The sequence below is a fragment of the Danio rerio genome, chromosome 13 (assembly GCF_049306965.1).
Source record: "Danio rerio strain Tuebingen ecotype United States chromosome 13, GRCz12tu, whole genome shotgun sequence".
Lineage (NCBI taxonomy): Eukaryota > Metazoa > Chordata > Actinopteri > Cypriniformes > Danionidae > Danio > Danio rerio.
Genome location: NC_133188.1, coordinates 55573578 through 55595216, shown reverse-complemented (window position 1 = coordinate 55595216; position 21639 = coordinate 55573578). Strand labels below are relative to the sequence as shown.

General features: G+C 37.2%; 1 protein-coding gene across 11 annotated transcripts in view; it reads right to left on the bottom strand.

Annotated features, from left to right (window-relative positions):
• Positions 1–21639, bottom strand: part of cfap46 (cilia and flagella associated protein 46) — a 189262-nt gene that overhangs the window by 138019 nt on the left and 29604 nt on the right. For 9 of the 11 annotated variants that reach the window (XR_012389014.1, XR_012389013.1, XM_073920364.1 and 6 more), the window contains exons 3-7: positions 19076–19207; positions 16231–16295; positions 8697–8861; positions 8008–8131; positions 4445–4533 (exon numbers count right to left, since the gene is read on the bottom strand). Coding sequence is in view for 9 of the 11 variants with exons in the window: in XM_073920364.1 (XP_073776465.1) it covers positions 4445–4533; positions 8008–8131; positions 8697–8861; positions 16231–16295; positions 19076–19207 (575 nt within the window). In the remaining 2 variants the exon portion in view is untranslated. The remainder of the gene's footprint in view (positions 1–4444; positions 4534–8007; positions 8132–8696; positions 8862–16230; positions 16296–19075; positions 19208–21639) is intronic. The other 2 variants (XM_073920370.1, XM_073920371.1) reach the window with 1 other exon arrangement.

Here is a 21639-nt window from a genome sequence, read left to right as displayed (position 1 = left end):
CAGGGGGCCGTTTTGTCGTACTGCGCCTTTAAGGCGAGTCTACCTTGCCTACTGTTTCTACGTGCCTTTCTGCATATCTTAATCTCCTCCCTCGGCTGCATCAGTCAACAGACAGACTTAAAGGAAAAAGTTTTCATATAGCGTTTGGGAGAAATACTACAGTAAGAACTTTACCAATGAGTATTTGTTGTGCAGTTGCATATCGTTACAAAGTTCATGCGCACACAAACACGCACACGCGCACACGTACACACACACCCCAGCACACGCACCGCAGCACGCACACACCGCAGCACACACACACGCACACACACACACACACACACACACACACACACACACACACGCACACACACACACACACACACACACACACACACACACAGACAGACAGACAGACAGACAGACAGACAGACAGACAGACAGACAGACAGACAGACAGACAGACCGCGCTTAGCTTTGCACTGTTTCTGCACGCATATGTGTCAGGATACAGGTTAACCTCCACTGCTGTGTGGATATCTGTTATGTTAATATAGAAAATAAACCTGATTTAACGTCCACAAAACGGGATTGAAGCGTCTCCCTTTATAATTGTAGTGACACACAGCTGTGCTGCTGAAGTAAAGCTGAAGTAAATCGCTGTACATCATCACACACGTGCACTGATTTAAAACATTTTAAACTTGTGAAATTCACTCTTCTTGATCACGTTTGATGATGATTAAAGATCCTAGCAAACTGGACAGACCTTTTATTCCCGGTTGCTTTGTGCACGTCTGCTCTTGTTGACATGATTATACACGTGACTACCGGAACATGTTAATGCGCTCAGCTGTCAATCAATTCGGTGGGCGGGGGGGCGGCACTCATACATCAAGTTGCAGTCGATCTGAGAACTGCTCCAATTGGTCCACCGTTTTTACATTGTTAAATTGAGAAAAAAGGACTGGGTGTGTTTATATCAGCCCAATATGATGGTCTATACACTATATATATATATACACATGTCTGTCCAAACAGCTTGAAAAGTAGATTTTTCACCATAGGTGCCCTTTAAAGCCTTGATTCATCAGCAGATTGTTCATTTGTCAGCTTATAGAAGAACCAGCTGATCAACATGACTTTAAAACACTCCAGTGTATCTGTGGTTACAATCAGTCAACAGAGGTGAGTTTGGTGAACCTTCACAGCCAATCACAGTAATTTCTGTTGAGCAGGTGAACACAATGGCAAATCAGCGCTGTTTAAGAAAGTGCTCAATAGAGCTCAAATGTAAGCAGGAAATAGATGTTTTAAAAATCCAGACCAACACAGTTTTATAAAGAATTACTTTCCATTTGTATATTTCTATCCTTTTTCTTATCCAGATAAAGATGTTGTGTTGTGTCCAAAATACAGCTTTCAAAAGTTAATTTTGCATAATAGGTGCCCTTTTTAAGTAAAAGTGTTACCAACACTGAAATCTGAAAATAGACCATGGTGGTTTTATAAAGAGTAAATGTCTATTCCTAAAATTGACATCCTCTGCTATGGATCAAAGTGGTCTTCTTGAGAATATTTTCAGCACTGTAGTCTTAAAAGAGTCTGAGACGTGGACTGATGCTGTCTGTGGCTAAAAAACAGTCGAGACAGCAGTCCCAGCAGACGCCAATGTCAAACTGACATGCAGTGCCCTTGAAGGCAGACCTCAGGACAGGAAAAGTACGAATAAAACCAGGAGCCTTTGCCTACGCATCTTCAAGAATCCTGGATTTGTCAGCCTGAAGATGTTGTGAATATAAGATGCATTAAATAAATCTTCAGTGTGTAAACGCTCGGCCCTCTTTACATTTAGATGTGTGGCTTTTCAGATTTACGGTTTCCATCTGTGAAGACACGGGTGTCCTTGAAGGCAATAACACACCGTGTATCATGTATTTTATAGCAGTCGACTGTTCACACCTGCTCACTTCATGTGCTTTTCAAATCAGACAGCTAAACCATAGTGAAAACCACAGGTGTAAACTAAACACATTGGACGCAGATATAAATCCAATCCCCTGAATACCGACAACACTTTACTTGAAGGGGTGCTCATGAGACTGTCATGAAACCTTTATAATCATAATATAACATCTCATGAATGTAAAAGAGATTTTATTCATGCTTATGACTGTCATTAAGTGTCATTCGTTCAGTTGTGGCATTTTAAATGCAATGATGACAATAGCCCCTTTCACACATACACACCTTTCCGGATTATTACAGGCAATTTTCTGGAAAGGTGTGTATGTGTGAAAAGGCCCTTTTTGAAAACACCGGTAAATTCGTTCTGGCTATTTTCCGGCAAGAGAAGTTGTAAGATTACCGGTAATTTGCCGGAACGCTGCACTGTGTGAACGCAGAAGGAAGATTGCCGGAAAGAGCGCGTGCACGTCTAGAACGTGCTGACGTGAGACGTCTGCTTTAGCCAATCAGAACAGTCAGAAACATTCACGTTCGCACGGTTTATGAGAATAAAAGCCTTTGAATATTTTCCCAGACACATTTAGCTGCTAGATGTTAGTCAGATAACGATTATGTGTTCATCTTAATGCCAACCGTGTAAATAATTATCGATAAGATGCTTATGATAAGCCGCTGTTTGTTTACCTTCAAGTTTTGCGTGTGCCCGTGAAACAGCACGTGAGCACCAGCACACACACATATCATGTACATCTCGACATGTGAAAGTGTTTCTCTATGTGTTTTTATCGAAGTTGTTCACAATACTGATCATCCACAGAGTTTGTGATGTAGTCAAATGTTTACAAATACAAGCGCAGCCATTTAGAGGTAATTTCTGGTTTATGACGTCAGAATTTACCGCTATTTTGGAATGGATGTGTGAAAAATTCCGTAACGTCCTCGCCTGTGTGAACAGCACTTTTTTAAATTTACTGGTAAAGTCGTTCTGTAAATTTTCCATATATTTACTGGTATCACTGTGTGAAAGGGGCTATTGTTTGTTATGAGAACTTGACTTATACATCACAACCCGTTTTCTCTTTGTCATGACAACACAACTTGTCATAAATCCATCATAAACATAATTGTCATGATTCAATTAGGTGAGTTTTTATTTAAAACAGAAAAAAGTAATATACCAATGGTGTACGTGAAATAATATTATTTCAAAACAAGAATAAGATTATTTTGCTTATCCCATGTATTATTGTATAAATATATTATTAAATCATACATACAATTAATATTCCTATTTTCTAATATTAATAAAATAAAAACTATTATACATAATTAAGCTGTAGTATATATATATATATATATATATATATATATATATATATATATATATATATATATATATATATATATATTAATATTATTATTTATTTTATTTATTTTATTTATTTATTTATTTTTTAATCTAATGCTTTCAATAGGGTATATGCAGAGCTAGTGTTGTTCCCATACTGATAAACTTCCGGTGATCTGTTTTTTTTCCATTTTATACGGTTCCTTTTACAGCATGGATGTTAAAATGTAATTAAAATTTAATCAGTTAAACAGACTCTGGCATTCATGTAGTTGCTCAAGCGTAAAACGAGACAGAAAGCCATTTACTCACATGCGCCCTTCATGCGCAGAAGCTCCATTGAATATACTGGGGTAAAATAAATGCTCTTATTATAAATACAAGGGAGGGGGGGTTGTGGAGGGGAATGTAGTTTAATGCAGTGCTTCTTGTACAATCTGAGACCCACTTTATATCGGATATCACTCAGCCAGTGGAGATCTCTGATTTTTAAAGAAAACAGAACCTAAACGCAACGATTTAGCATTGGCATACAGTTCACCGATTAACCCAGGTTACTGGCAGATTAAAAGTCCTGTTAGCATGCTTTGATATATACCATATTAAAGGAGAGCATCCAGCCTAGAGCCAACAGCAGCTGCTCCCGACAACAAATCAGAACATAACAACAATTGTTTTAAAATAAACAATTCTGCAGAAGCAAAAGCTGCTGTGTCATAAAAATAAACATAAGCCGCTATATCGGTAGTTTAAAATAGAGTGTAAACAAGAGCATAGAATCACCAAGAGGCCACACTCTAGAGTAATTTTGAAAACTCCAATAGAACAACAGCATATTATAATTCTGTAAAACAAACTATTAAAAGTGCTGATGATTGGGATAGTTAGTGTTGTATTGTCGTATTTCAGGTTGTATCTCAGCTTTTTAAATACATAAATGAAAAACAAAGCTGCTGCATGCTATCACGACAGCAATAAGATCCAATGGACAGCCGATCGCTTTCACTCCAAAATGGCGGAATCCGGGGCTGCTGCAATGGAACGTTCTATAGATTGTCGCCTCTTGGTCATTCTAAGCTCTTTGGTATAAACAAAAACAAAAGTAAGCAGAGTGTTTGTGTTTGAATGTAATGAAACCCTCCTTACTGTTTGAGCTTTTGGATCTTGTGGATCACGAGCAGTTGTGGGTTTTCATCCTTCAACATCTTAGAGACATCCATGAGGTTGTGTCGAACCTGCAGAGGAAACAGCACAAGATGGAAACTACATTTAGAGTTCACAACCAGACTCATATCATTAGCAGACCGAATTATGCAGAGAAACCTTAAGCTAAATAAAAGAAAAAATAATACAAAGTTTATACAAACACTATTAGGGTACCATATTATTATACTATTATTAAATACTACAAATAAAATACATTTTCCTTTAGATAGTCCCTTTATTCATCAGGGGTCACCACATTGGAATCAACCGCCAACTATTCCAGCATATGTTTTACGCAGCGGATGCCTTCCAGCTGCAACCCAGTACTGGGAAACACCCATACACACATTTTCTCTCTCTCTCTCTCACACACACACACAATTTACATTCAGTGTGGTTCATTTACAGTTGAAGTCAGAATTATTCGCCCCCTTTTGCTTTTTATTTTCTTTTTTAAATATTTCCCAAATGATGTTTAACAGAGCAATGAAATGTTCACAGTGTGTCTGATAATATTTTTTCTTCTGGAGAAAGTCTTATTTGTTTTATTTCGGCTAGAATAAAAGCAGTTATTAATTAAAAAAAAAAAAATTTTGGGACAAAATTATTAGCCCCTTTAACCTAATTTTTTTTTCGATAATCTACAGAACAAACCATCGCTATAAATTAACTTGACTAATGACCCTAACCTGCCTAGTTCACCTTATTAACCTAGTTAAGCCTTTTAATGTCACTTTAAGCTGTATAGAAGTGTCTTGAAAAATATCTAGTCAAATATTATTTACTGTCATCATGGAAAAGATAAAATAAATCCGTTATTAGAAATAAGTTTTTAAAACTATTATGCTTAGAAATGTGCTGAAACAATCCTCCCAGAACAGAACAGAAATTGGGAAAAAAAAATAAACAGGGGCGCTGCTAATTCAGGGGGGCTAATAATTCTGACTTCAACTGTATATCCTACAATGCTGTTTGTTGTGGTACTGTTTAAGTGTGTTCCTTTGCTCTGCCAATATAGCTGTGTTTCTATGCTTCTGTTTACTTTGTTATTTGCACAGCAGCACTGTAGAGCTGTCTATAGTGTTAAGCAGGAGAAAACACTGTGCTGTATTTCATTCATCAAAGATTTTGTGCATCTGTTTTGTTGTAAACAGAGAGGGAAACCCTGGTGTTTGAATTATATTTTGCTCAAAAAATGTTTAATAAAGTTTTAATAAAGGCTTTAACTCTCAAGTAACCATTTACAGGAAAAATACTGGATATATATTGCATACTATCATTCCTCCTAAAAATACTGAGATATGATTTTTTGCCCATATCGCCCAGCCCGATCTTAAATCATTAAAAGTTTTTTATCATTCCGATTTTTTAAAGCGTTTGAACATTTTTATGCACTTATGTATATTATATCATCTTTGTGTTAAATTAAAAAAAAAGAAAAATACCCCTTATGCAAGTCAGGGCTCAAAACTAACTTTTTCATTTGGTAGCACCAGTGCTCCCAACTTCAAAAATTTAGGAACACCAGAAAACAATTTAGGAGCGTCCACCAAAAATGAATGAGCACTGATTTACTGTATTTTAAAACAGCATCAATTAGGACTAACAAAACCCAGAAACAACTATCTAACTAATGCTGAGATGACATTGATATTTGTGTGCAATAATTTCAAAATGAATGTCGAATAATTATAAAATATTAATGATGATGAAAATGACAATAGTTCTAACAATGAATTACATTTCTCATCATCATGCTGCCTTGAATGTGCTTGAATGCGAGTTATCTGCTGTAAAACTCTGTTTACTTTATGAAAAATAATTGTATAGTTTGCATCAAACAAAAATGAAGCATTGCAGTAAGAAATATTTATTTTGTACTGCTGTTTATATACGCATGTCAGTTTAATACATAATATTTCTGCTACAAAACAAACAAAAGATTATAATAAATAATTAAATTCAATGCTGAAAGCTGCAAAACAGTCATCAGCAACTAAATAAAAATATTAATAATATACACCTCAAGAAAGAACAAAAAAAAAGTAAAGTCTCACTTCTATCACTCAGTTTTGGTTTCAGTTTGTGTCAATTTAAAGGTTCAGTCTGAGCTGATTTTCATTTTTCTGTGTTTGTGGAACAGCAGGAGATTCAGCCGACCCAATTTATGAGCAAGTTGAGCAGGATACTTGCGATGACCACCGGCGCAATATCGCTGTTTGTTATGAAACGCAGTTTCAGTGTAAACTTAGTAAAGGCGATGATATGTACAGCATTACTTTTGACTTTTACTGGACATTTGCGCTGAACACGCAGTGAATGCAACGATTCGGGAGCCTTCTCCGAAAAGCATGTACTCGATTAATCTCAGCTGGCGGATTAATATTCACCACGTGTCATGATCGCTCTCATCTGCGCCTCAACTTTAGTTTGCATTTCCCGTGGTCATAAAAGCTCCCTGTCATCTGACAGCGGAATACCTTGTGATTGACAGCTAATATGAACCAATATAGCGGCAGGGAAGAGCGATTCAGCACGTTTTTAGAAAAAATCAAAACAGATCGCACTACAGCCATTATCTGCAGTCGCACTAATGCTCCCATATATATTATAAGGTCGCATAGATTAGTTTTTGGGCGCATATGCAACCAAAATAGTCGTAATTTCGAGCCCTGCAAGTTGTTTCTAATGCAGGGTCTATGGGGCGGAGAGTAAATCTGACATTATTCTCTCCTCTTGCTGCCGTCATCAGTTTCTCACAAATTATTCCTCTTTCTGAAAGTCTTGATAACACCATTCAGTTTTTTTATTATTTCAGCAATTTTATTATAGAGTTGTATTATTATTATAATTTTAATTTAATTATTATTCACTGTACTCTAGGCCTGGGTGGTAATACAGTTATTTGGTATACCACAGGATCTAAAAACAGCAAAGATATCAGTTTCAATACCGTTATACCATCATAAAAACAATGCACTTGTATAGGAGACAATGATTCAATATTAAATTTAGTTTATTTATTGTGGTTGTCATCACGGTACAGTGTGGATGAGAAAGAGAGAGGTGGGGATAGATGGCGAGTTGAACACCAAATGACCTAGTCTCAAAATAGACTAATTTTGCAGTATTTCGGGTTGCGACCGAACATGAAGGGAGAGGCGGTAAATAAGCATAAGGCCATTTGCAAATTGTGCAAGAGGTTACTGCAAGAGATGGAAGTACCTCGAACCTTAGGTCACATATGTGGCATTAAGTGTCTGTATGGTTTAGGCGCTCACCACGCGTTTGGTGACACTGTCTGAGCCTTACGTCATCATTTTTTAATCATGCACAGTAATACAGTTTACCAAGGTAAAACAGGGAGGAGGTTTGACAGTTCTCTAGATACCACTCAAGCCCAAGTTTACCCAATTATGACACCCTTCTACTACTGAGAAACCCGGAAATGTGAAAAGAGTCTATTAACATATGCAAGTGTCCTGTGATGGGGAAAGATTTACCAGTATGGAGACGATCCTGGGACGCAGCTCTGGGTTATGTGCATCTATAAACTGGTAGGTGACCTTCGCCATGTCAGCAGCTTCTGTCCTCTTCCCAGCATCCAGCAAACATTCAACCAGATGTCTGAATACACAAAAACATGATATATGAGCCTCCATTCAGTCAGATGCATCCAGACGGCCTCTGCTTCAATTCACAATGCATCAAAGTCTAAAGTCAAGGCAAAGATCCAGACTCAATTTAAAATCATTGACAAGCCTCTTTAAACTTTTATTAGAGCTTTCATTGTGCTTCAGGGTTACAAGCGTATAATAAAATAGGCATAAAAGGGTGTGATCATATCATACGGATGTATAGTTGACTTTAAACACACTGACAATCCATCGCTGGACAGTTTTCTCAGTTTAAGTGCTGGTAGTTAATGAGCATTTGCGGATTTAATCATCCTTTCTCAATCAGACCGATGCCACTGTGGCAGAAAAGTGATGGCAAGACCATACTGTAACGGGATGGAAGTATTCTCATTATTCTGAACACATGGAAGAAAAGGAAACGGGACTGTCTCAATAGACAGTGATTTTACTTCACTAGTAAGAGTGGTTATGTTATTCACACTTATGTTAATTTGGCAAGTTAGGGTAATTAGAAAGTAAAATGACTATGATGAGTACAAAAGTGCAAAACCCACAGCATCAGCTCAGCTCTCCATGCGTGATCCGGATCCTGAACCTCCTCCAGAGCCTTGAGAACCTGCGAGAGTGAATTCACCAGGAGATGCCGCTGACCGGGCCTCAGGAACCGCCGGACCGCTTGGAAGTACAGCAGAGAAGCGTTGAAGACTAGGAAATGGTATCTGATTAAAGGAGGAGGGAGAAAAAAAGGAGAATAAATAGAGTGGCATAATTTATGGCAATTATTCAATTCAGATTGCAATTTTTTAAGACAAAAATAATATACAGTTGAAGTCAGAATTATTCACCCCCTGTTTATTTTTTCCCCAATTTCTGTTTAACAGGGAGAAGCTTTTTTTTGACACATTTCTAACCCTAATATTTTTAATAACTCGTTTCTAATAACTGATTTATTTTATATTTGCCATGACAGTAAATAATATTTTATTCTGTACTGATATTCTTCAAGACACTTCTATACAGCTTAAAGTGACATTTAAAGGCTTCACTAGGGTAATTAGGGTAATTAGGCAGGTTAGGGTAATTAGCCAAGTTATTGTATAACGATGGTTTGGGACTTATATTGAGCTTAAAATGGTGTTTAAAAAATTCAAAACTGCTTTTATTCTAGCCGAAATAAAACAAATCAGACTTTCTCCAGAAGAACAAATATTATCAGACATACTGTAAACATTTCCTTCCTCTGTTAAACATCATTTAGGAAATATTTAAAAAAAGAAAAGAAAAAAAAACATAAGGGGGGCGAATAATTCTGACTTCAACTGTATATAGATAGACTAGAAAAAAGATGTATGGATAGACTGGGATTAAAAATGATGGATGGATAAATTAGGATTAAAATTGATGTATGAATAGACTGGGACAAAAATTAATAGATAGTCTTGAACAAAAAAGATGGACGGATAGACTGGGACAAAAAAGATGGATGGATAGAATGGGATTAAAATAATGGATGGATAGACTGGGACAAAATAGGGATTATAGATTGGGACACAAAATATAGATGGATAGACAAGGACAAAAAAAATGAAGATAAATGGATAGACTGGGACAAACACAAAGGGATAAATAGACTGGGATAAAAAGATGGATGAACAGACTGGGACAAAAAAGGGATTAACAGACTGACACAAAAAGATAAATGGGTAGACTGGGATTAAGATTTATGGATGGACAGACTGGGACAAAAAGATTGATGGATAGACTGGGACAAAACAAAAGGAGAAATAGACCAGGATTAAAAATGATGGATGGCTGGATGGATAAAATAGTATTAAAAAATATGGATGGATAGACTAGAATTAAAAGGATAGACTGAAACAAAAAAGATAGATAAATAGACTGGGGCTAAAATAATGGATGGACAGGCTGCGACAAAAAAGGATGATGAATTCGGACAAAATATAGATAGATAGACAAGAACAAAAAAGGATAAATAGACTGGGACAAAAAAGATGGATAAATAGACTGGGATTAAAATAAAGGATAAATAGACTGGGATTAAAATAAAAGATAAATAGACTGGGATTAAAATAAAAGATAAATAGACTGGGATTAAAATAAAGGATAAATAGACTGGGATTAAAATAAAGGATAAATAGACTGGGATTAAAATAAAAGATAAATAGACTGGGATTAAAATAATGAATAAATAGACTGGGACAAATAAGGATAAATAGACTGGGATTAAAATAATGGATAAATAGACTGGGACAAATAAGGATAAATAGACTGGGATTAAAATAATGGATAAATAGACTGGGACAAATAAGGATAAATAGACTGGGATTAAAATAATGAATAAATAGACTGGGACAAATAAGGATAAATAGACTGGGATTAAAATAATGGATAAATAGATTGGGACAAATAAGGATAAATAGACTGGGATTAAAATAATGGATAAATAGACTGGGACAAATAAGGATAAATAGACTGGGATTAAAATAATGGATAAATAGACTGGGATTAAAATAAAGGATAAATAGACTGGGATTAAAATAATGGATAAATAGACTGGGATTAAAATAATGAATAAATAGACTGGGACAAATAAGGATAAATAGACTGGGATTAAAATAATGGATAAATAGACTGGGACAAATAAGGATAAATAGACTGGGATTAAAATAATGGATAAATAGACTGGGATTAAAATAATGGATAAATAGACTGGGATTAAAATAATGGATAAATAGACTGGGACAAATAAGGATAAATAGACTGGGATTAAAATAATGGATAAATAGACTGGGACAAATAAGGATAAATAGACTGGGACAAAGAGATGGACGATAGACTGGGATTAAAATAATGGATGGATAGACTGGGACAAAAAAATGTACGGATGGATGAAAAAGAAGGATATAGACTGGGACAAAAAAGATGGATGGATGGAGTGGGACAAAAAAATGGATGGATAGACTGAGACAAAAAGATGGATGGATGGAGAGGGACAAAAAATGGATGACAGATGTAAAAAGACAGATGTAAATGATATCTGATGAAAGAGGAATGAGGCGGGGGAGAAAAAGCAGAATAAAAATAGTGGCGTTAATTATTCAGGCCATCACTGTTGGGAAGATCAGAATCCGATTTCTCACTACATCTCAATTTATCCCTCAGATCTGAGACCTAGTGAAAGTGTAATGAGCAAAGAGCCACAGGAGAGCTCAATGTCCACCAGAAATACAGCAATTATTGCAGGATGGCAGGAGTCGACACAAAAGAGGCTTGAAGACTCTATTCCAGCGGCTAATTTATCCACCAGAGAGAGCGGCGTGTGTTTTAGCAGAGAGTTTCTGAGATTTTCCCTCTGGTAGAGTCACTGTAGAGCCAGTAATACAGAGATTACAGTCATCATTGGCCAATTAAAGTGTACAGAACATCCCATCATTGGCTGAGGCCCGAGAGTCGGACGTCTCTGGAGAGTTTGCTGCTTTTTTAATGTGAATATTTCAGATTTCCTCCCGCAGGAGTCTCTTTGTGTGGAGGCGACCGGGCTTCATGATTGATGATCCGCGGAGCGCTTTAACATCTGAATTCTGCACACGCATGTCGAAGCCTGAAACTATTTCCTCCTCATTTCAGAAGATCTAACAAGTTGTTTCATATGTTGAAAAAGTGAAGATGCTTTGCTGGAAACATTACAAACCCCTGCTGTTAAGAGGAAATACGAGAGAGCGAGTGTCAATATGTGCACACTGCAATTCACAATAATGAGGAATAATGAGGTTTGGAATGAGGAGTATTTTTAAATGAATATGTTTCTGAAGATTTTTCTGCTAAACAAAACTCAATTTATTTGAAAGTAAAACAATAATATTGTGAAATATTATTTTATGTTTTATTATGTTACATTATTTTAAATATTATTACATGTTTTGTGGTGTTATTTATTACTGTGAAGTTAATTATTGCTGCATTTCTCAGTGTCAAATATTCTTTCAGAAATCTGTATAATATATGATTTGATGGTCAAGAAAAAAGTTAATTAATAATTTTCAAAACAGTTGACATTTTTTGTAGAAACTTAGTAGAGGTGACATTTTTAAAATAAGAAAGAAATTTAATTTGAATTAAATTGATAAAGTGATGTAAAGACACAATCTTTATTAAATAATAATATTTTATTCCATTATTTACATTTATAATGTTCAGAGCTGTTCTTTGGCATTTTCATTAAAACAATTTAAATAAAAAAGTTGGATGGAGATTCTGGGACTAAAAAAAGATGGATGATAGACCGGACGGACGGACGGACGGACGGACGGACGGACGGACGGACGGACGGACGGACGGACGGACGGACGGACGGACGGACGGACGGACGGACGGACGGACGGACGGACGGACGGACGGACGGACGGACGGACGGACGGACGGACGGACGGACGGACGGACGGACGGACGGACGGACGGACGGACGGACGGACGGACGGACGGACGGACGGACGGACGGACGGACGGACGGACGGACGGACGGACGGACGGACGGACGGACGGACGGACGGACGGACAGACAGACAGACAGACAGACAGACAGACAGACAGACAGACAGACAGACAGATAGATAGATAGATAGATAGATAGATAGATAGATAGATAGATAGGGACAAAAAGATGGATAGATAGATTGGGATAAAAAAGATGGATAGATAGATAGATAGATAGATAGATGGATAGATGGATAGATGGATAGATAGATAGATAGATAGATAGATAGATAGATAGATAGATAGATAGATAGATAGATGGATAGATGGATAGATGGATAGATATAGATAGATAGATAGATAGATAGATAGATAGATAGATAGATAGATAGATAGATAGATAGATAGATAGATAGATAGATAGACAGACAAAAAGATGGATAGATAGACTGGGATAAAAAAGATGGATAGATAGACTGGGATAAAAAATATGGATAGATAGACTGGGATAAAAAATATGGATAGATAGACTGGGACAAAAAGATGGATAGATAGACTGGGATAAAAAATATGGATAGATAGACTGGGATAAAAAAGATGGATGGATAGATAGATAGATAGATAGATAGATAGATAGATAGATAGATAGATAGATAGATAGATAGATAGATAGATAGATAGATAGATAGATAGATAGATAGATAGATAGATAGATAGATAGATAGATAGATAGATAGATAGATAGATAGAGAGAGAGAGAGAGACAAAAAGATGGATAGATAGATAGATGGATGGATAGATAGATAGATAGATAGATAGATAGATAGATAGATAGATAGATAGATAGATAGATAGATAGATAGATAGATAGATAGATAGATAGATAGATAGATAGATAGATAGATAGATAGATAGATAGATAGATAGATAGATATGCATAGATAGATAGATAGATAGATAGATAGATAGATAGATAGATAGATAGATAGATAGATAGATAGATAGATAGATAGATAGATAGATAGATAGATAGATAGATAGTGCTCAATTTGCTGCACCTACAACAAACACGCAAGGTACACCACCAACACCACACACACTCACCTCTTTTTCTCAGCTCTCTGAGTCTGAGGTGTCCAAACTGGTGCTATCTAGCCATGCAACCACCTGTCCACTCGATCCCATTCCCTCTCATCTCTTGCAAGCCATCTCTCCTGCAGTCATACCAACACTGACTCTCATAATCAACACATCTCTTGACTCTGGTTTATTCCCCACTTCATTTAAGCTGGCAAGGGTAACCCCACTGCTAAAGAAACCCAACCTGGATCATACGCTACTTGAAAACTACATACCAGTATCCCTGCTTCCATTCATGGCCAAGATTCTGGAGAAAGTAGTGTTCAATCAAGTTCTGGACTTTCTTACTCAAAACAATCTCATGGACAACAAGCAATCCGGCTTTAAGAAGGGCCACTCAACTGAGACTGCCCTGCTCTCGGTCGTGGAGGATCTCAGACTGGCTAAAGCAGACTCAAAGCAGTCCTCATTTTGCTGGACTTGTCAGCTGCTTTTGACACTGTAAACCACCAGATCCTGCTATCTACGCTTGAGTCACTGGGCGTTGCGGGCACTGTTATACAATGGTTTAGATCTTACCTCTCTGACAGGTCATTCAGGGTGTCTTGGAGGGGTGAGGTGTACAACCTACAGCATCTAAACACTGGGGTACCTCAAGGCTCTGTTCTTGGGCCACTTCTCTTCTCCATCTACACATCATCTTCAGGATCAGTCATCCAGAAACATGGATTCTCCTACCACTGCTATGCTGATGATACCCAGCTATACCTCTCTTTTCACCATGATGATCCCTCGATTCCAGCTCGCATCTCAGCCTGCCTGTTGGATATTTCACACTGGATGAAAGATCATCATCTTCAGCTGAACCTCGCGAAAACAGAAATGCTTGTAGTTTCTGCCAACTCGACTCTACACCATAACTTTTCAATCCAGATGGACGGGGCAACCATTACTGCATCCAAAATGGTGAAAAGCCTTGGAGTAACGATTGATGACCAACTAAACTTCTCTGAGCACATCTCTAGAACTGCTTGATCGTGCAGATTCGCACTCTACAACATCAGAAAGATCCGACCGTTCTTATCTGAACATGCAGCTCAACTCCTTGTTCAAGCTCTTGTTCTCTCCAGACTGGACTATTGCAACTCTCTACTAGCCGGGCTTCCAGCTAACTCTATCAAGCCTCTTCAACTGCTCCAGAATGCAGCAGCACGAGTGGTCTTTAATGAAGCTAAACGAGCACATGTCACTCCGCTGCTCATCCGTTTGCACTGGCTGCCAGTTGCTGCTCGCGTCAAATTCAAAGCTCTGATGTTTGCCTACAAAGTGACTTCTGGCTTTGCTCCTTCTTATCTGCTCTCACTTCTGCAGATCTATGTACCCTCCAGAAACTTGCGTTCTGTGAATGAACGTCGCCTCGTGGTTCCATCCCAAAGAGGGAAAAAATCACTTTCGCTCACGCTCGCGCTCAATCTGCCCAGTTGGTGGAATGAACTCCCTAACTGCATCAGAACAGCAGAGTCACTCGCTACTTTCAAGAAACGACTAAAAACTCAACTATTTAGTCTCCACTTCACTTCCTAATCTGTAATTGCCTCTCTGAATATCACACTAACTGTACAAAAAAAAAAAACTAATACTACTAATACTTCCCTTCTTAGACTTTACAGACCTGAAACTTGCTTATAGCACTTATTCATTGTTGCTCTTAGTTGTGTAAATTGCTTCCTTGTCCTCATTTGTAAGTCGCTTTGGATAAAAGCGTCTGCTAAATGACTAAATGTAAATGTAAATGTAAATGTAGATAGATAGATAGATAGATAGATAGATAGATAGATAGATAGATAGATAGATAGATAGATAGATAGATAGATAGATAGATAGATAGATAGATAGATAGATAGATAGATAGATAGATAGATAGATAGATAGATAGATAGATAGATAGATAGATAGATAGATAGATAGATAGATAGATAGATAGATAGATAGATATAGATAGATAGATAGATAGATAGATAGATAGATAGATAGATAGATAGATAGATAGATAGATAGATAGATAGATAGATAGATAGACTGGGATAAAAAAGATGGATAGATAAACTGGGACAAAATAGGCTGGACAAAAAATATGGACAAATAGACTGGAACTAAATTTATAAATAGATGAACAGAAAAGATGGATGGATAGACTGAGACAAACACAAAGATGAAAGATAGACTGGCACAAAAAAAGAAGATCGAGACTCCACTGGAACTGAAAATGAGAGCTCGGTAATGGCTCAGGATGTGCAATCAAAAGTCAAATATGTAAATCTTTATTTTATTCAAATCTGTCAAACATTGCTGATCCATGCCATCAAATCTGTTCATCTAATAAAGAGCAATCTCTGAAAAACAATTCAATCAGTGTTTTCATAATTATTCAGGCTTTTTTAGATGTGCTACATCAGAGAGATGAAATAAACACCGCCTGTCTGGTGTTTCCTCTGTCTGGATGGTTTACTCTACCTGCACTTGTCTTTGGCAATCTCTATGGCCTTCAGGAAGCACATCACAGCCTTCTCCAAGTCCTCCTGGAAACACAACAACAGCAGAAATATGGACAAAACGAGAGGTGTGAAGGACAGATTTCTTCCTGTGAAGCAGAAACGAGTCTCCTGCAGCTCAGTGGATTCACAATACTGACAGCAGGACATGATATACATACTAAACACAGCACACACACACTGAGGGACACAGCACATGCGGCGGAGCAGACGACTGTTTTGGCAGTGCTGTGTGGACGTGCAAACACCAGGTATTCTGCAGAGCTGGTTCTGTGTTTTCATTGACTTTATTTTCATAGGGATTTATGAAGACTTATCAGAGATTGTAAATGCTGAGTCCGGATTACAATTCAGAAGACGTGTTTTGTGGAGTCCCCGCAAAGTTTAATTAAAGTCAAAGTTTATCACTTGCATGTGGTTTTCATTTTAAAAGATTGTAAATCATTTGGGCACAAGAAATTGTAAAGTTTGCATTTATATGATGAAGACGGATGCCACAGCCATGTCACCCTGCAGCCCAAGAGCGGTTACTCACTGCAGCTAAGCCTGGTCAGTGTCTGGATGAGAGACCACATGGGAACACTAGGTTGCTGTTGGAAGTGGTGTTAGTGAAGTCAGCAGGGGGTGCTCAACCTGTGGTCTGTGTGAGTCCTAATGTCCCAGTATAGTAAAGGGGACACCATACTGTCAGTGAGCGCCGTCTTTCAGATGCGACATTAAACTGTGGTCCTGACTGCGACATTAAACTGTGGTCCTGACTCTCTGTGCTCATTAATAAACACTTACGGTAAAAAGTAGGGGTGTAACCCCGGTATCCTGGCCACATTACCCATCATGTCCTCCCAATCATCCCCATCCACTGAATTGGCTCTATCACTCCACCTATAGCTGGTGTGTGGTGAGCACACTGGCGCTGTTGTCCTGCACACTGGTGGTGGTGTGGAGAGACCCCCCTCATGATTGTTAAGCACTTTGGGTATAAGCCAAACACGGTAAATGCACTATATAAATACACATTGCAAGACTGAACAGTCTTATCTTACATTATTCAATATCTGCAACAGAATTGAATCACATTGTATTTTTCTACACTTGCAGCTTGTTCATTACATTTTATGCAGATGCAACGCCTATGTGATGGGTATTAATCAGAGTTTATTAATTTAATGTATTTCACTAATTGTCTCTTTTTGTAATTTTCCTGCATTTGTTTTGCATTTATTTGTTTTAAAAACAATCACTTACTATAATTGATGTGTTACCATAGCAACTATATAATCACCACAACAAATCAATTACTATAGTTGCTGTTACCATAGCAACATAACATTCTGTAGTTGTAGAAAACTACAGTACTGACTCATTTGTTTATATTATTATAGTTGTTGTGTTACCATAGGGACTGCTGAATCATTGTGACAGATCAATTGATATAATTGTTGTGTTACCATAGCAACTGTAGAATCTTCACAACAGATCAACTACTATAGTTGTTGTTACCATAGCAAATATAGAATCACCACAATAGATTAATTGCTATGTGTGTTACTATAGCAACTAAAATCACCAGAGCAGATCAATTACTTCAGTTGTTGTGTTACCATAACAACTGCAGAATCACCACCATAGATCAATTATTATAGTTCTTGTGTTACCATAGCAACTACGAAATCATCATGACAGATCAATTACTATAACTGTTGTGTTACCACAGCAACTATAGAATCACCACAGCAGATCAATTACTATACTTCTTATGTTACCGTAGCAACTACAGAGTCACCACAACAGATCAATTACTATAGTTGCTGTGTTACCATGGTAAATGTAGAATCATAACAACAGGTCATATACTATAGTTGTTGTGTTTCCCTAGCAATTGTAGAATCACCATAACAGATCATTTAATATACTAGTTGTGCTGCCGTAGCAACTACAGAATCACCACAACAGATCAATTACTATAGTTGTTGTTACCATAGCAACTATACAATCACCACAACTGATCAATTGCTATAGTTGTTGTTACCATAGCAACTATACAATCACCACAACTGATCAATTGCTATAGTTGTTGTTACCATAGCAACTATACAATCACCACAACTGATCAATTGCTACAGTTGTGTTAACCATAGCAACTATAGAATTACCACAACAAATGAATTACTATAATTGATGTTACCATAGCAACATAACATATTCTGTAGTTGTAGAAAACTACAGTACTGACTCATTTGTTTGTATTATTATAGTTGTTGTGTTACTATAGCAACTACAGAATCATCGTGACAGATCAATTACTGTAATTGTTGTGTTACCATAGCAACTGTAGAATCATCACAGCAGATCAATTACTTTAGTTGTTGCGTTACTATAGCAACTGTAGAATCACCACCGCAGATTAGTTCAAGTAATTTTCAATAGTTTGGTTCAAAGACACTACAGTATTTATAATAAATGAGCAGTGGGAATGACACTGTAAACGAGTAGAAAAAACAGACAAACACAAGAGGACTAATTAAAAAGTGACTACACAAACAGTATGGAAAGTATTCAATTCAAAAGTCCAATGCACAATCTCTCAGCTCAAACTTACTGATAATTAAATTAATTCCCCTATGGAGAGGAAGAATGTGATTGTACGATTCTTTAGCTACTGCAGTGCTTGTTTACGGTCTGGAATGGATATGGCGTGTGATTTCTCTCCTCTATGGTGAAACACTATAGGCTGTTTGTCATCATATGGTTGTGTCCAGTGTTTGAGGTGTTGTTTAATGAGCTTAGTGAACAGTGTTTTGACGTACCGCTGTGTTAATGGAGCGTGAGGAGATGAGCTGACCCTGGCAGAGATGTGCACGACACAGGAACTGATTCACTGGAGCTTTCCTTTCCCAGAACATCATTAAACAGTCCTCAGCCATTTCCCAGCAGCCCAGCTGAAGACAATAAAAGCACATGGACAGCATCTCAGCCTTACAGTGTAAACTTACTGTTATAGAATTAACCGTTTCATTTAAAAACAAAACAATATCCATGTGCACGCTATCACTGCAAAAATACTTTTCTTCCTTGGAGTTTTTGTCTTGTTTCTAGTCCAAACATTCTATGTTCAAACTTGGTCCTGGAGGGCCGGTGTCCTGCAAAGTTTAGTTCCAACCCCTATCAGACACACCTGGGTTAGCTAATCCAGCTCTTACTAGGCTTTCTAGAAACATACTTGCAGGTGTGTTGAGGCAAGTTGGAGCTAAAATCTGCAGGACACCAGGGGCCTCATGTACGAAGACTTGCGTGGAAATCTTACTAAAACATTGCGTACGCACAAAGCTGTAAATGTGCGTACGCAGAAAAAAATTCAGATGTATGAAACACTGCGTACGCCGAATCTCACGCATATTCTTTTGTACATCCGAATGAACGTGAAACTGAGCGCAACATGCACGAGCACAAAACCCCTACCTGCCTCCTCCCCGTATGAATATGCTAATGACTCTACTTTGGCAAAACCCAACGAAAAAGCAAAGGCAAAAGCAAGCAAGAAGAGAAACTTTGAACAGAATGTGAAATGGAGGTGCTGCTTTCGGAGGTAGACCGGAGAAAAGCGGTGTTATTTGCAAGTTTGTTCTCCGGAATTAACAACAAAAAAAAAAATAGAGTGGGAGAGTTTAGCTGATGCGGTTAACACAGTTGGGTCTGAACATCGCACTGAGTGCATTAGAAAGGAAATAGTGTGATTTATATCTGTAAAATGTTGCGGCACTCATAACAGTCTAAGTGGCGCAGCTCGTAAGACGCATGCCAACATGTATTTACACGTTCGAGCATGAACTCGGTTCGAATCCAGCGTCTGATGAACTATTTTTTTTCCAGCCATGAAGCTGGCGTGTAGCTGCGCATATTCCCACGTTCAGTTCATTGTTAGTAAATCCAAACGTGAGCGATTCTGAGCGTGAAACCTGGCGTACGCAAAGTTTTTGTGCGTACGCAGCGTTGATACATGAGGCCCCAGCCCTCCAGGACCGCGTTTGGACACCCCTGATCTAAACATTCTTAAATCAAGAAGCATAGGCTGCGTCCGAAACCGCATACTTCCATACTATACAGTACGCTAAAATCAGTATGTGAGCCGAGTAGTATCTCCGAATTCATAGAATTCTAAAAACAGTATGCGAGAAGTCACGTCACGTGACTATGTCAAAATAGCGGATGTAGAACATCCGAATTCCATTCATACTTTTCACATTCATACTGTATAGAATGTACTTTTCTAACGGCCGAGTAGTACGTTTAAATTCAAATGAGTAGTAGGTGTTTTCGGAGGCAGCCCCAGTGTCTTGTTTTCAGAAGCAACAAGTCAAAATTAGGTGAGGTTTTCCTTAAAACAAGCTTAATAATCTGATAATGGTGTAAGCTAAATAATCTTGTTTTTGCTTTTTGCTTTTTTTAAAACATAAGTTTACTAAAGGAAAAAAGACTCTATTTATTGCTTGTGTGGAATTTGATTTTTAATTTAAGAATGTTTTGATATTTAAACCAGAAACGAGACAAAACTCTAAATAAGAGAAGCCATTTTGAAGTATAAACATAAATGAATTAATTTATTTGCACATTTATATATATATATATATATATATATATATATATATATATATATATATATATATATATATATATATATATATATATATATATATATATATATATTTACTGTGTATTGCAATGAGAGTTCATTCAAGAGTTCTAAAAACAGAAGTCTGTTTTAATTATAGGTGGGCATAGATTAATTGTTTTCATCTAGAATAATCTCACTGTAATCTTGAAATTAATCTAAATTAAAATGGGTCATTTGAATTCTGCTGAAGGCATTCAGAATATTAATGACCTTAATCCAACTCAAGTATAACTGAACTGAACAGAAATGGAATTGGAGTATGCATATATAAGAGGCATTTTTGAAGTAAACACCACAATCAAACTATTACTATAGGACTTTTCAACATGTTTTAAGAAACTAAACTGACAGAGATTAAATGAATGCTGCTTGTTTAAACTTATTACTTATTTAAAATTAACTGAAACAACAATTGTTGAGACTTTTTGCAGAGCAACTTAATTGTTTTATGTTCAATCCACTTCAATTTGTGATGTGAACTTAATTAATTCATGTTGCCCCCACACAAATTGATGGTGTGGAACCCTGCCTTTTTCACAGTGTACATTACTTTGTCAATAATAGGCTGTGAAGTTTGTGAAAACACCAGCATTTCTGCTGCTAAGATCTTCTATATTGTGCTCAGCTCAGAGACCGGTTGATGTACGGTAAACTCTAGTGTGAGTTGTGTCTCTTAAAATGCAGAGCAATATTTCAGTC